The 14,657-nt window shown below is 39.6% G+C and overlaps 1 protein-coding gene across 2 annotated transcripts in view; it reads left to right on the plus strand.

Annotated features, from left to right (window-relative positions):
• LOC102267400 (cytochrome P450 2J2) overlaps positions 1-14,657 on the plus strand; it is a 31,791-nt gene that overhangs the window by 10,897 nt on the left and 6,237 nt on the right. For both annotated transcript variants that reach the window (XM_070364676.1, XM_070364685.1), the window contains exons 6-7: positions 13,572-13,713; positions 14,036-14,223. In XM_070364676.1, coding sequence (XP_070220777.1) covers positions 13,572-13,713; positions 14,036-14,223 — 330 coding nt within the window. The remainder of the gene's footprint in view (positions 1-13,571; positions 13,714-14,035; positions 14,224-14,657) is intronic.

Below are 14,657 nucleotides of genomic sequence, written 5' to 3' on the forward strand. Positions count from 1 at the left end.
ATAGAGACACTATTTCAGAGTGTGCTGCTGCTAAGTCTCTTCAGTTGTGTCCGACTCTATGCGACCCCATAGATGGCAGCCCACCAGGCTCCACCGTCCCTGGGATTCTCCAGGCAAGAACACTGGAGTGGGTTTCCATTTCCATCTCCAATGCATGAAAGTGAAACGTGAAAGTGAAGTCGCTCAGTCATGTCTGGCTCTTCGCGACCCCATGGACTGCAGCCCACCAGGCTCCTCTGTCCATGGGATTTTCCAGGCAAGAGTACTGGAGTGGGGTGCCATTTCCTTCCCCTATTTCAGAGTGTAGGAATATCATTAACTCAGAATACAGATACATTCAAAATAAAGATATTTGTTTAAGAGTATTTGGCTTGAGGTCTTTCAGTTCAGTTCAGTCGCTCAGTTGTGTCCGACTCTTTGTGACCTCATGGACTGTAGCACGCCAGGCTTCTCTGTATAACAACAGTTCCCGTAGCTTAATCAAACTCATATCCATCGAGTCAGTGATGCTATCCAACCATCTCATCCTCTTTTGTCCCCTTCTGCTCCTGGTTTTAATCTTTCCCAGCATCAGGGTCTTCTCAAATGAGTCAGTTCTTAACATCAGGTGGCCAAAGTATTGGAGCTTTAGCTTAGCATCAGTCCTTCCAATGAATATTCATGACTGATTTCCTTTAGTATTAACTGGTTTGATCTTGCAGTCCAACGGACTCTCAAGAGTCTTCTCCAACACCACAGTTCAACAGCATCAATTCTTTGGCACTCAGCTTTCTTTATAGTCCAACTCTCACATCCAAACATGACTACTGGAAAAACCATAGCTTTGACTAGATGAACCTTTGTTGGCAAAGTAATGACTCTGCTTTTTAATATGTTGTGTAGGTTGGTCATAGCTTTTCATCCAGGGAGCAAGCATCTTACTTTCATGGCTTCAGTCACCATCTGGAGTGATTTGGAACCCCAAGAAATAAAGTCTGTCACTGTTTCCATTGTTTTGCCATCTATTTTCCATAAAGTGATGGGACCAGATGCCATAATCTTCATTTTCTGAATGTTGAGTTTTAAACCAGGTTTTTCACTCTCCTCTTTTACCTTCATCAAGAGTCTCTTCAGTTCCTCTTTGCTTTCTGCCATAGGAGTGATATCATCTGTGTATCTGAGGTTATTGATATTTCCCCCAGTAATCTTGATTCCAGCTTGTGCTTCATCCAGCCCAGCATTTTGCACGATGTGACCTGAATATAATTTAAATCAGCAGGGTGACAATATACAGCCTTGACATACTCCTTTCCCAATGTGGAAACAGTCTGTTGTTCCATGCCCTGTTCTAACTGTTGTTTCTTGACCTGCATACAGATTTCTCAAGAGGCAGGTAAGGTGTCTGGTATTATCATCTCTGTGAGAATTTTCAACAGTTTGCTGTGATCTGCACAGTCAAAGGCTTTGGCTTAGTCAATAAAGCAGAAGTAGATGTTTTTCTGGAACTCTCTTGCTTTTTTTTAATTAATTTTTTTATTGAAGGATAATTGCTTTATAGAATTTTGTTGTTTTCTGTCAAATCTCAACATAAATCCACCATAGTTATACATATATCCCCTCCCTTTTGAACCTTCCTTCCATCTCCCTTCCCATCCCACCCCTCTAGGTTGATACAGAGCACCTGTTTGAGTTTCCTGAGCCACATAGCAAATTCCCATTGCCTATCTATTTTAAATAAGGTAATGTAAGTTTCCACGTTACTCTTTCCATAGATCTCACCTCTCCTCCCCTCTCCCTATGTCCATAAGTCTATTCTCTATGTCTGTTTCTCCATTGCTGCCCTGTAAATAAATTCTTCAGAACCATTTTTCTAGATTCTGTATATATGCATTAGCATATGATATTTATCTTTCTCTTTCTGACTTACTTCCCTCTGTATAATAGGTTCTAGGTTCATCCACCTCATCAGAACTGACTCAAATGCATTCCTTTTTATCACTGAGTAATATTCCATTGTGTATATATACATGACTTCTTTATCCATTCGTCTGTAGATGGATATCTAGTTTGTTCTGCCGGGGTCCAGCCCCGGCTGATCCAGGGTATTCGAAGCGGGGACAGCATCGGCGAGGATCAGGATACAATAGCTTCAATTAGATATTAATTAGAGATGTAAAGAGTAATAGAAAGAGGATAGCTCAGTAGGAAAATTCAGTGGAGAAAAGAGGCTGAGTAGCTTGGTTTACGCGGGAGACCAATAAAACTTCAAGACAAGAAGTTTGCACCACTTACGTAGGCCGCAGGCGTCCTTCCGTTCTCCCAAAGGAGAGGAGACACTGAGGCCTCCCTGGTCAGATCTTAGAAGCCCAGGCAAAATTAGTAAGCATGGTGGGTTCTGCACTCCAGATTTAGACTCAGCCACAGTGAGAGAGAGAGCGACATGGGGAGACCAGTATTTCGAGAAACTGATCCCAATTCTTTATTTTCCATGGTCTACTTTTATACACTGAGAGGTTATGCAAAAATCACATGGGGTCAGCAGTCCTGACTTTTATCAAGTCAGGTGCTTCATACAAATGTATACGGAGGTCTTAGGGGTGTTACATCATCTTCTGGACAGGCAGCCTGCTGACAATTTATGACCCTCTCCTTGTGACAGCGGTCAGTCAACCAGGACACTTATTTCTCCAGGGGTGATTATTCTTAAAACAGATGCCACCCAAATAAAGTTACATTCCTATAGGGTGAGGGTGTAGTGGATTTTAGTTAAGGAAAGAATTTACTTAGCCTAAGGTCTAACGTGATTAATATCAAAGGTTAATACTTATTTCTTCTATATATTCATTAATGTGTGTAAGGGCAGGGGATATGGAGTCTTAGCAACAAACATTGGCTCAACAAATGAAAAACCCTTCACCAATACAATTTCTAATCAGCCCATTATACTTATACTAATAGTTTTCTAACTTTTCTAAGGAACCTGTTTTTAGAAGGTTTAAAGCATCTCGTGCTTCTCACGGTTGGGAGGCTGTGAGCAATCACATGTGGCCGGACAAGCCTGTCAGGCAGGCTAGAGAACCTTCAGAGGAGTTTGTAGGTTAAAACACTCTTGTCACGCCCAGGAGTTTTTATTAACTGGAGCTCTAAGTTAACTCCTTCTCCGAAAGAGGTGATGGGGGACAGCCCCCCGTAAAGTCAGAGGTGTAGGTGGGAGCACTAAGTAGTAAAGTAGGCAGGCTCTGGTTATGGGGGTAGATGCTCGAGGATTTCCAGGGGGACTCCTGAGGCTCGATCCCGTCTTTGTGTATGTCGAGCCTCCTTCCTCATGACCTTTGCCATGGGCAGAGTGCCTCACTCTGGCCCCCAACATTGTTCCATGTTCTAGCTATTGTAAATAATGCTGCAGTAAACAATGAGATACATGTGTCTTTTTTGATTTTGGTTTCCTCAGGGTATAGGCCTAGGAGTGGGATTGCTGGGTCATATGGTGGGTTTAATCCTAGCTTTTTAAGGAATTTCCATACCATCTTCCATAGTAACTGAATCAATTTACGTTCCCACCAACAGTGCAAGAGTGTTCCCTTTTCTCCAGCATTTATTCTTTGTAGACTTTTTGATGATGGCCATTCTGACTAGTGTGAGTGATATCTCATTGTAGTTTTGATTTGCATTTCTCTAATAATGAGAGACATTGAGCATCTTTTCATGTGTTTGTTAGCCATCTGTATGTCTTCTTTGGAGAAATATCTGTTTAGGTCTTCTTCCCACTTTTTGATTGGATTGTTTGTTTTTCTGTCTTTGAGTTGTATGACCTGCTTGTATATTATGAAAATTAATCCTTTGTCATTTGTTTCATTTGCTATTATTTTCTTCCATTCTGAGGGTTGTCTTTTCACCTTGCTATAGTTTCCTTTGCTATGCAAAAGTTTAATCAGGTCCCACTTGTTTACTTTTGTTTTTATTTCTGTTACTCTAGGAGGTGGGTCCTAGAGGATCCTGCTTTGATTTATGTAATTGAGTGTTCTGCCTGTGTTTTCCTCTAATAGTTTTATAGTTTCTGGTCTTATATTTAGGTCTTTAATCCATTTTGAGTTTGTCTTTTTGTTTGATGTTAGGAAGTGTTCTAATTTCATTCTTTTACATGTAGCTGTCCAGTTTTCACAGCACCATTTATTGAAGAAGCTGTCTTTGCCCCATTGTATATTCATGCCTCCTTTGTTAAAAATAAGGTACCCATAGGTGCATGGGTTTATTTCTGGGCTTTCGATCTTGTTCCATTGATCTGTATTTCTTTTCTGTGCCAGTACCATCTTTTCTTGATGACTATAGCTTTGTAGTATAATCTGAAGCCAGGAAGGTTGATTCCTCCAGCTCCATTCTTACTTCTCAAGATTGCTTTGGCTATTCAGGGTCTTCTGTGTTTTCATATGAATTTGTTCTGGTTCTGTGAAAAATGTCTCTGGTAATTTGATAGGGATCATATTGAATCTGTAGATTGCATTTGGTAGTATAGTCATGTTCATAATATTGATTATTCCTACCCAGGAACATGAAATATCTCTGCATCTATTTATGTTGTCTTTGATTTTTCATTAGTGTCATAATTTTCTGTGTACAATTCTTATATTTCCTTAGGTAAGTTTATTCCTTGGTATTTAATTCTTTTTGTTGCAGTGGTGAATGGGATTGATTCCTTAATTTCTCTTTCTGAGTTTTCATTGTTAGTATAGAGAAATGCAAGTGATTTCTGTGTATTGATTTTGTATCCTGCAACTTTGCTAAATTCACTGATTAGCTCTAGTAATTTTCTGATACTATCTTTTGGGTTTTCTATGTACAGTATCATGTCATCTGCAAACAGTGAGAGCTTTCCTTCTTTTCTGATCTGGATTCCTTTTGTTTCCTTTTCTTCTCTGATTGCTGTAACAGGACTTCCAGAATGATATTGAATAATAGTGGTGAAAGTGGACACCATTGTCTTGTTCCTGATCTTAGGGGGAATACTTTCAGTTTTTCACCATTGAGAATAATATTTGCTATAGTCTTATCATTTACGGTCTTTACTGTTTTGAGGTAGGTTCTTTCTATGCCCATTTTTTTGAAGGATTTTAATCACAAATGGGTGCTGTATTTTATCAAATTCTTTTTCTGCATCTATTAAAATGATATGGTTTTTATCTTTCAATTTGTTAATATGGTGTATTACATTGAATGATTTGAGTATATTGAAGAATCCTTACATCCCTGGAATAAACCCAACTTTATCATTATGTATGAGCTTTTTGTTGTGTTGCTAAATTCTATTGCTAAAATTTTGTTGAGGATTTTTACATCAATGTTCATCAGTGATATTGGCCTGTAGTTTTCTTTTTTGTGTGTTGTCTTTCCCTGGTTTTGGTATCAGGGTAATGATGGCCTCATAGAATGAGTTTGGAAGTGTTCCTTCCTCTGAAATTTTTTGAAAGAGTTTTAGAAGGACAGGCATTAGGTCTTCTCTAAATGTTTGATAGAACTCTCCTGTGAAGCCATCTGGTCCTGGGCTTTTGTTTTTGGGGAAATTTTTGATCACAGCTTCAATTTCAGTGCTTGTATTTGGGTTGTTCATAATTTCTATTTCTTGCCAGTTCAGTGTTGGAAGATGGAACTTTTCTAAGAATCTGTCCACTTCCTCCAGGTTATCCATTTTATTGCCATAGAGTTGTTCATAATAGTCTCTTATGATCCTTTGTATTACTGCATTGTCTGTTGTAACCTCTTCTTTTTCATTTCTAATTTTGTTGATTTGATTCTTCTCTTTTTTCTTGAAGAGTCTGGATAAAGGTTTGTCAATTTTGTTTATCTTCTCAAAGAATCAGCTTTCAGTTTTATTAATCTTTACTATTGTTTCTTTCATTTCTTTTTCATTTATTTCTGCTTGGATCTTTATGGTTTCTTTCCTTCTGCTAATCTTTGGATTTTTTGTTTTGTTTTTCTTTTCCCAGTTGTTTTAGGTGTAAAGTTAGGTTGTCTATTAGATGTTTTTCTTGTTTCCTGAGGTAGGATTGTATTTCTATAAACTTCCCTCTTAGAACTGCTTTCGCTGCATCCCATAGGTTTTGAGTTGTCATGTTTTCATTGCCATTTGTTCCTAGAAATTTTTTTATTTCCCTTTTGATTTCTTCAGTCACCTGTTGGTTATTTAGAAATGTATTATTTAATCTCCAAGTGTTTGTGTTTCTTACCATTTTTTCTTGTAATTGATATCTAGTCTCATAGAATTGTGGTCGAAGAAGATGCTTGGTATGATTTCAATTTCTTAAATTCACTGAGGTTTGATTTGTGACCCAAGATGTGGTCTATCCTGGCCAATGTTCCATGTGTACCTGAGAAGGTGTATTCTTCTGCATTTGGATGGAATGTCCTGAAGATATGAATGACATCCATCTCATCTAATGTATCACTTAAGACTTGTGTTTCCTTATTAATTTTCTGTTTTGATGATCTGTCCACTGGTGTGAGTGGGGTGTTAAAGTCTCCTACTATTATTGTGTTACTGTCAATTTCTCCTTATGTCTGTTAGTGTTAGTCTTATGTACTGAGGTGCTCTTATGTTGGGTGCATAGATATTTACAATTGTTATCTCTTCATCTTGATTGTTCCCTTGATCATTATGTAGTGTCCTTCCTTATCTCTTGTAATATTCTTTATTTTAATGTCTATTTTGTCTTATATGAGGATTGCTGCTCCAGCTTTCTTTTACTTCCCATTTGCAAGGAATATATTTTTCCATCCTATCACTTTCAGTCTATATGTGTCTTTAGATCTGAAGTGGGTTTCTTGTAGACAGAAAATATGGGTCTTATTTTTGCATCCATTCAGCCAGTCTGTGTCTTTTGGTTGGAGTATTTAATCCATGTACATTTGAAGTAATTATTGATATATGTGTTCCTATTGCCATTTTCTTAATTGTTTGGGGTTTGATTTTGTAGATCTTTTTCTTCTCTTATATTTCTTGACTATATAAGTCCCTTTAACATTTGTTGTAAAGCTGGTTTGGTGGTACTGAATTCTCTTAACTTTTGCTTGTCTGAAAAGCTTTTATCTCTCCATCAACTTTGAATGAGATCCTTGCTGAGTACAATAATCTTGGTTGTAGATTTTTCCTTTTCAGTACTTTAAATATATCCTGCCATTCCCTTCTGGCCTGCAGTTTCTGCTGAAAGATCAGCTATTAAGCAAATGGGGTTTCCCATGTATGTTACTTGTTGCTTTTCCCTTGCTGCTTTTAATATTATTTCTTTGTGTTTAGTCTTTGTTAGTTTGATTAGTATGTGTCATGGTGTGTTTCTCCTTGGGTTTATCATCAATGGGACTCTTTGTTCCTCTTGGACTTGACTATTTCCTCTTCCATGTTGGGGAAATTTTCAACTATAATCTCTTCAAAAATTTTCTCATACCCTTTCTTTTTCTGTTCTTCTTCTGGGACCCCTATAATTCAAATTTGGGGCATTTGATATTGTCTCAGAGGTTTCTGAGACTATCCTCAGTTCTTTTCATTATTTTTACTTTATCTGTTCTTCAGAAGTTATTTCCACAATTTTGTCTCCCAGCTCACTGATTCATTCTTCTGCTTCAGATATTCTGATATTGAATCCTTCTAGAGTATTTTTAATTTCAGTAATTGTGTTGTTTGTCTGTCTTGGCTTATTCTTTAATTCTTCTAGGTCTTTGTTAATTGATTCTTGCATTTTCTCCATTTTGTTTTCAAGGTTTTTGATCATCTTTACTATCATTATTCTGAATTCTTTTTCAGGTAGTTTGCGTATTTCCTCTTCATTTATTTGGACCTCTGTGTTTCTAGTCTGTTCCTTCATTTGCATAGTACTTCTCTGCCTTTTCATTATTATTTTTTTTAACTTATTGTGTTTGAGGTCTCCTTTTCTCAATCTTCAAGGTTGAATTATTTCTTCTTTTTGGTTTCTGCCCTCCTAAGTGTTGGTCCAGTGTAAGCTTTGTATAGGATGGGATTTGTGCTGAGTTTTTTGTTTGTTTGTTTTTCCTCAGATGGGCAAGGCTGAGTGAGGTGGTAATCCTCTGTGCTGATGATTGGGTTTGTATTGTTTTGTTTGTTTAGATGAAGCATCCTGCACAGGGTGCTACTGGTGGTTGAGTGATGCCATATTTTGTATTCAAGTGGCTTCCTTTGTGTGAGTTCTCACTATTTGATACTCCCTGGGGTTAGTTCTCTGGTAGACTAGGGTCGTGGAGTCAGTGCTTTCATTCCAAAGGCTTAGGGCTTGATCTCTGGTCATGAACAAAGATTCCTCAAGTGGTTTGCTGTGGTATTAAGTGAGATTAAAACAAATACCCCAAACCAAGAACCCAAAGATGAACCCCCGACAAATAGCCGTTACAAAATCAGGTAAATAATAATCAAAATAACAGAATATACACACATATATATATATACCCATAAGTAAAGTCAAAACAGTCCAACGAAAATAAAGTACAGTAGATTGACCAGGTGAACAAAGGAAATAAAAAATTGTATTTATCAGTTAAGAACAAAACTAACTAAAGCACAAACTGGAAAACAAAACTAAATCAAGGTGCAAATAAAGCAATGAAAGCAGACCTAACAAATATGTTGAGAGGAAAGAAAAGAAAGAATAGATATGCAAAGTTAAATAGTCATGGATGCAGAAGATTTATATACATTAACAATTAACTGCAAAATGAAGAATAGTAGGAAAGGCAAACCAAGGAATAAATGTAGAAAAATATATAGTAGGTTTAAAAAATTAAAAATTAAAATTATAAAAAAGAAAAGAAAAAAAGAAGATTAAAAAAAGGAAGAATAAAGAAAGAAAAAGGAAAACTCCACAGAACTGCAAAAGCCCAATATAGAGGCAGAGGTTTATAACAACAATAAAAAGTGTCACTGAATACACACACACACACACACACACATATATATATACACACCCATAAGCAAAATCAAAACAGTCCAACAAAAATAAAGTAGAATAGATTAACCTGGCGAACAAAGGAAACCAAAAATTATATCTACCAGTTAAGAATAAAACTAACTAAAGCACAAACTGGAAAACAAAACAAAAGCAAGGTGCCAATTGGGGAATAAAGCAATGAAAATAAAACTAACAAATATGTTGAGAGGAAAGGAAAGAAAGTAAAGAAAGAATAGATATGCAAAGTTAAATAGAGGTAGATAAAGAAGATTTATATACATTAAAGATTAACTGCAGGGGAAAAGAACAGTAGGAAAAGCAAACAAAGGAATAAATATAGAAAAATAATAATAGGTTTAAAAAGTCAAAAATTAAAATAAAAAAAACAAAAGGAAAACTCCACAGAACTGTGAAAGCCCAACATAGAGGCAGAGGTTTATAACAACAATAAAAAATGTGAGGAAAAAAAAAAAAGCTCAAATGCTTAATTAGATTTCATAGTGCCAATAAAATCAACAACTACAACAGAAAGGGGGGAAAAAAGAAAAAAAAATCCAAAAGAATCTACAGAACAAATCAAAACACAAGAATAATAAATGTTTTTCCTGAATCATTGCTGTCAGAGTCCTTTTCCTCTCTGGGAGTCACAGTCCACCTCACTTCTCTAGGATGCCCTCCAACACTATGCTGATCTCTGGACCTGCTGTGGGTGCAGCTCAGATTCTAATCTGGTCCCATTCCTGTGTGTTCTTCCCTCCAGTGTCCACAGCTAACAGAACCAGTGCATTTTCTTTTGTGCGAGCTCTCAGTGTCCTTTTACATATTCCATAGGCACAGAGACTGCCTAGTTGATCATGTGGGTTTAATCTGGAGCTTGTACAGCTGGTGGGAAGATTTTGGGTCTTCTTCCTTGGCCACACTGCCCCTGGGTTTCAATTGTGGTTTTATTTCCACTTCTGCATGTGGGTCATCCATCGTTCATTGGGGTTTGCTTCTGAGGCTGCCCTGGAGGACTTGGGTTTGCCCTTGTGAAGGTCAAGTGCAGAGGTGGTCCAGCTGCTTGGGTCGCAGGGGTTCTGGCAGCACCAGGTACTCAGAGGAGTTGGCGGCTAGGGCAGCAGGAAATATAGTGCTCTAGAAGAGTATGGCAACCAGTATTGGCCAATATGTTCCAGTATTCTTACCTGGAGAAGCCCCCTAACAGAGAAGCCTGGCAGGCCACAGGGTCTACAGGGTCACAAAGAGTTGGACACGAATGAAGTGATCCTGTTTGCATAGATGCAAGACTTTTTTTTTTTTTTTTGGCCTGTGGCAGCTCTGCCCCAGTGAGAGTTGAGCATGAAGGTGGCGCAGCTTCTTGGCTTGCAGGGACCCTGGCAGCACCAAGTGTGTGGGGAGACGGACTGCCTCCATCGCAGGAGTTATGACCCTCTCAGAGTCTTTTTTCAAGCCTCTTGTAGCTGGTGATCAGAAGGCCTCTTTAGCCAGCCTTTCTCTGTAGCTCTGCTCATTCAGGCACTTAGAGGGCTCCCTTGCCTGGGGTCGTTTTCTGTTGTTGGGCACGTCAGGCACATAGAGGGGCCCACCTGGCTGGCATCCTACTCTGTAGATCTGTGTATCAGGCACTTAAAGAGGCACCCTGGGTGGGGTCCTACTCTAGTTCAGTGCATCAGGCGTTTGATGGGCCAGCCTCTCTATTGTTCACACCGATGCTGGTGTGTGGGGAGAGAGAGGCTATGGTGAATGTTCCAGACACTACTGCGTGACTCAGAAGTATTGCTTTGCTTCCATGGCTGCCCAGGTTTTCTCCACAGGCATTTCCCACCATAATCTTCTTGTTCACATCCCCTCGATCTGTCTCTCTGTAACCAGCAGCAGCCCTCACCCTGGGATTGCTCCACAATCCCTAAACTCCATCTCTCAGCCATTGCACCTTCCAGGGAACCTATGTCCCTGTCCAATGTATGTGTGGCTGCAGCAAGGACTGTCTGGTTTTCATTCCATTTAGGCTGCCACAGATCAGCTGTTTCACTCTCAGCCTTAAATGTTTCTCCTCTGACTCATACAATTGCCCCAATGTGGGGATAGGACCCCTGCTTCAGTTCCCCCACCGGTTGAGGGCAGGTCCACTCCTAGTTTTCCCCCTCATTCCTTCATCCTACTGAGTTTTGCATGGTTCTGGATATTCTTTTCTGCTGGTCAGGCACTCCTGTCCACTCACAGCTGGTGTTCTGCATGCACATCTCTGTTCGAAGGTGTATTCCTGGTGTATCTGTGGAGAGAGATGTACTCCATGTCCACCTACTCCTCTGCCATCTTATTCTCCTCCTCAAGCTTCTGTGAGGCTTCTTTAAAGAGAACCATAAAGGTGTGTGTGGTGAGCTCTTCAAAGCATTTTGCCCATGGATTGGAGCACGCAGATGTCCCCTGCCGGCTCCTGGCTTGGGGTGGGACGGTGCTGCATCGAGCTCCTTGCAAGCACCCATGGTCTTGCTGATCTGCTCAGGAGAAGCAGTCAGTGTGAATGGTCTCTCTTGCTCTTTTGATGATCCAAAAGAGTTGGCAATTTGATCTCTGGTTCCTCTGTCTTTTCTAAATCCACCTTGAACATCTGGAAGTTCTTGGTTCACGTACTGTTGAAGTCTCTTGGAGAATTTTGAGCATTACTTTGCTAGTGTGTGAGATGAGTGCACTTGTGCAGTAGTTTGACATTCTTTGGCATTGCCTTTCTTGGGGATCGGAATGAGAACTGACCTTTTCCAGTCCTATGACCATGGCTGAGTTTTCCAAATTTGCTGACATATTGAGTGCAGTGCTTTAACAGCATCATCTTTTAGGATTTGAAATGGCTCGACTGGAATTCCATCACCTCTAGTAGCTTTGTTCATAGTGATGCTTCCTAAGGCCCACTTGATTTCACATTCCAGGATGTCTGGCTGTACATGAGTGATCACACCATTGTGGTTATATGAGTCATTAAGATCTTTTTTGTATAGTTCTTGTGTGTATTCTTGCCACCTCTTCATAATATCTTCTGCTTCTGTTAGGTCCATACTGTTTCTGTCCTTTATTGTGCCCATCTTCACATGAAATGTTCCCATGGTATCTTTAATTTTCTTGAAGAGATCTCTAGTTTTTCCCATTCTATTGTTTTCCTCTATTTCTTTGCACTGACCACTTAGGAAGGGTTTCTTATCTCTCCTTGCTGTTCTTTGTAACTTGGTATTCAGATGGGTATATCTTTCCTTTTCTCCTTTGCTTTTAGCCTCTCTTCTTTTCTCAGCTATTTGTAAAGCCTCCTCAGACAACCATTTTGCTTTTTTTCATTTCTTTTTCTTGATCACTACCGCCTATACAATGTCATGAACCTCATCCATAGTTCTTCAGGCACTCTGTCTATCAGATCTAATCCCTTGAATCTATTTGTCACTTCCACTGTATAATCATAAGGTATTTGATTTAGGTCATACCTGGATGGTCTAGTAGTTTCCCCTACTTTCTTTAATTGAGGTCTTTGGAAAGCCCAAATACTGCCTTTTCAGTCTAATCTCTATGCTCTGCCCATATCTGAAAGACCTGTACCCGATAAGAAAAAGAAGCATTGTTTTCTTAATAGCCATACAATGTCCAGTCCACTACCTCTTTCCCAGTTCCCCAGTGCAGAGCACAAGCGAACATGAGTCAGATGCCAAAGGTTAGCCTCAAGTGGAGGACTTTGGCCAGGATTCCTTCCTCCTCCCTATTTCATGCACTTTCAAATGTTATTTGTAAGATGCATGGGAAAGGCCAAATAGGTTGTATGTCCTTTAACATAGTAAGCCCTCTGGCTAATACTCATCACTGCCACAGTGGCATAATTTTTGACTCATTTTCAACTCTTGCAGTTGAAATAATTGTGCATTTTTCTCTGTCTCCTATTTCACTTTATCATTATACCATTAATAGAAGCATTGATTTCTCCTGAGAGGAGGCGATTTCACTTGTTATAAGGTGTGCAGGTGTGCGACCACACACAGAGGAACACTGACACTTTGAAGCTTCTCTAGCAAAGTGGTGAAGATGCTGAAGTGCCATGAGGAATGGCCGCTGGAATCAGAGAATTTTAACCTAAAAAGGAGGATGTTGATGGGAAATTATGAAAATTGTTGTACTGCAGAGAAATTCATTTTATTCTTTATGATAACAGTACAAACATTTGTTGAGGATTTCTTCTATGACCTTTCCATCTCACATAGTTCATAATGCCAGTTGAGGGATGGGTATTGAATGTAGTTTGAAAGGTTTAGTAACTTGGTCAAGTCATATACATAGTAAAAGGTGTGGCTAATATTGTAACCCAAATATTATTATATTTCCAATATAATAATATACTGTTATAATAATAAATAACAGATTCTCCCAAAATATGGAAGTAAAGAGGATGTCTCAATTTTCACCCATCCACGGTGACAAGAGATTCCAGCACTTGGGGCAGGAGTATGCTAATGATACTGCAATAATAAGCCTTGGCCTGCTGAGATGGTCAAAGGAAAAGTCATTTCTCTTGGGGGAATCTCTCCTCCCATGTTCTCACTAGGATGAAGCCTCCTATGTTGTGGCAACTAAGAACCATCTGGATAAGTCAATAATCGCTGTATTTTTTAGCATAAGGGTGATGCTACTTCAAGTTTCCAGGAAGAAAACCTCATCTACAACACCCTGGACCTCTTCCTTGCTGGAACAGAGACGACTTCAACCAGCCTGCGCTGGGGGCTGCTCTTCATGGCCCTTAACCCCGAAATCCAAGGTGAGCTCATTAGTGGATGGGCTGGGCCAGGCCAGTATGCTTCCATAAATTAGTTCATCTATAGGGAATGTTGGTTCACTCTCACTAATAAGAGGAATCTGAAGCTCAGAGAGCTTTCCAGCAGGAATGTTGTTGAGCAAGAGTTTGCCACCTAATTTGTCTCAGAGCAGGGCCCACTTCCCACTTTCATACCTCCCTGAGAAGCTAGTCTGGAGAGCCTAAGATAGCCATTTTGATGCTGGTTATTTCATTCCTTAACTTAACCAGGCTCAAGGAGAGTTATGGAAAAACAGAATAATAGAACCACCTCTGCTTTTTTCAGAAAAAGTCCAAGCTGAGATTGACAGGGTGCTTGGCCAATCACAACAGCCAAGCATGGCCGCTCGAGAGTCCATGCCCTACACCAACGCTGTCATCCATGAGGTGCTGCGAATGGGGAACATCATCCCTCTGAACGTGCCCCGGGAGGTGGCAGTGGACACCACCCTGGCTGGATACCACCTGCCCAAGGTAATTAGGGACTCACACCAACAGCCTCAGATCTCCAAGCTCATATTTTAAATGGTGGGATTCTCACCTGGAAAAGCGACCTGTTTTCTTGTCTTAGCGAAACACTTAAATGGGGAGAGAGAGATATAATTACTGACCTAATACTGGATATCTCTCTTCATGTGAGGTCTTCAGAACATTATCAGATCAATGGTAATTGGTGTTCTGAAGGAGAATGGAAATTCCTACGTCAAGCACATTCAGGCAAAGGCTGAATTCTCTCTGCTGTGAGATTTCTCATTCTTTTTACTGCATGATGTGCAGGCAGCAATTCTCAGTCAGCCTTTGCCATGAAGTCCTTTTCTTTGTCATGGGAGGGCTTCTGATAGGATAGTGACTTGCCAGATTTATTTTTGGAAAATTCTGCTTCACAATCCTAGGGCTATAGAATGTTA

The sequence above is a fragment of the Bos mutus genome, chromosome 3 (genome assembly GCF_027580195.1).
Source record: "Bos mutus isolate GX-2022 chromosome 3, NWIPB_WYAK_1.1, whole genome shotgun sequence".
Lineage (NCBI taxonomy): Eukaryota > Metazoa > Chordata > Mammalia > Artiodactyla > Bovidae > Bos > Bos mutus.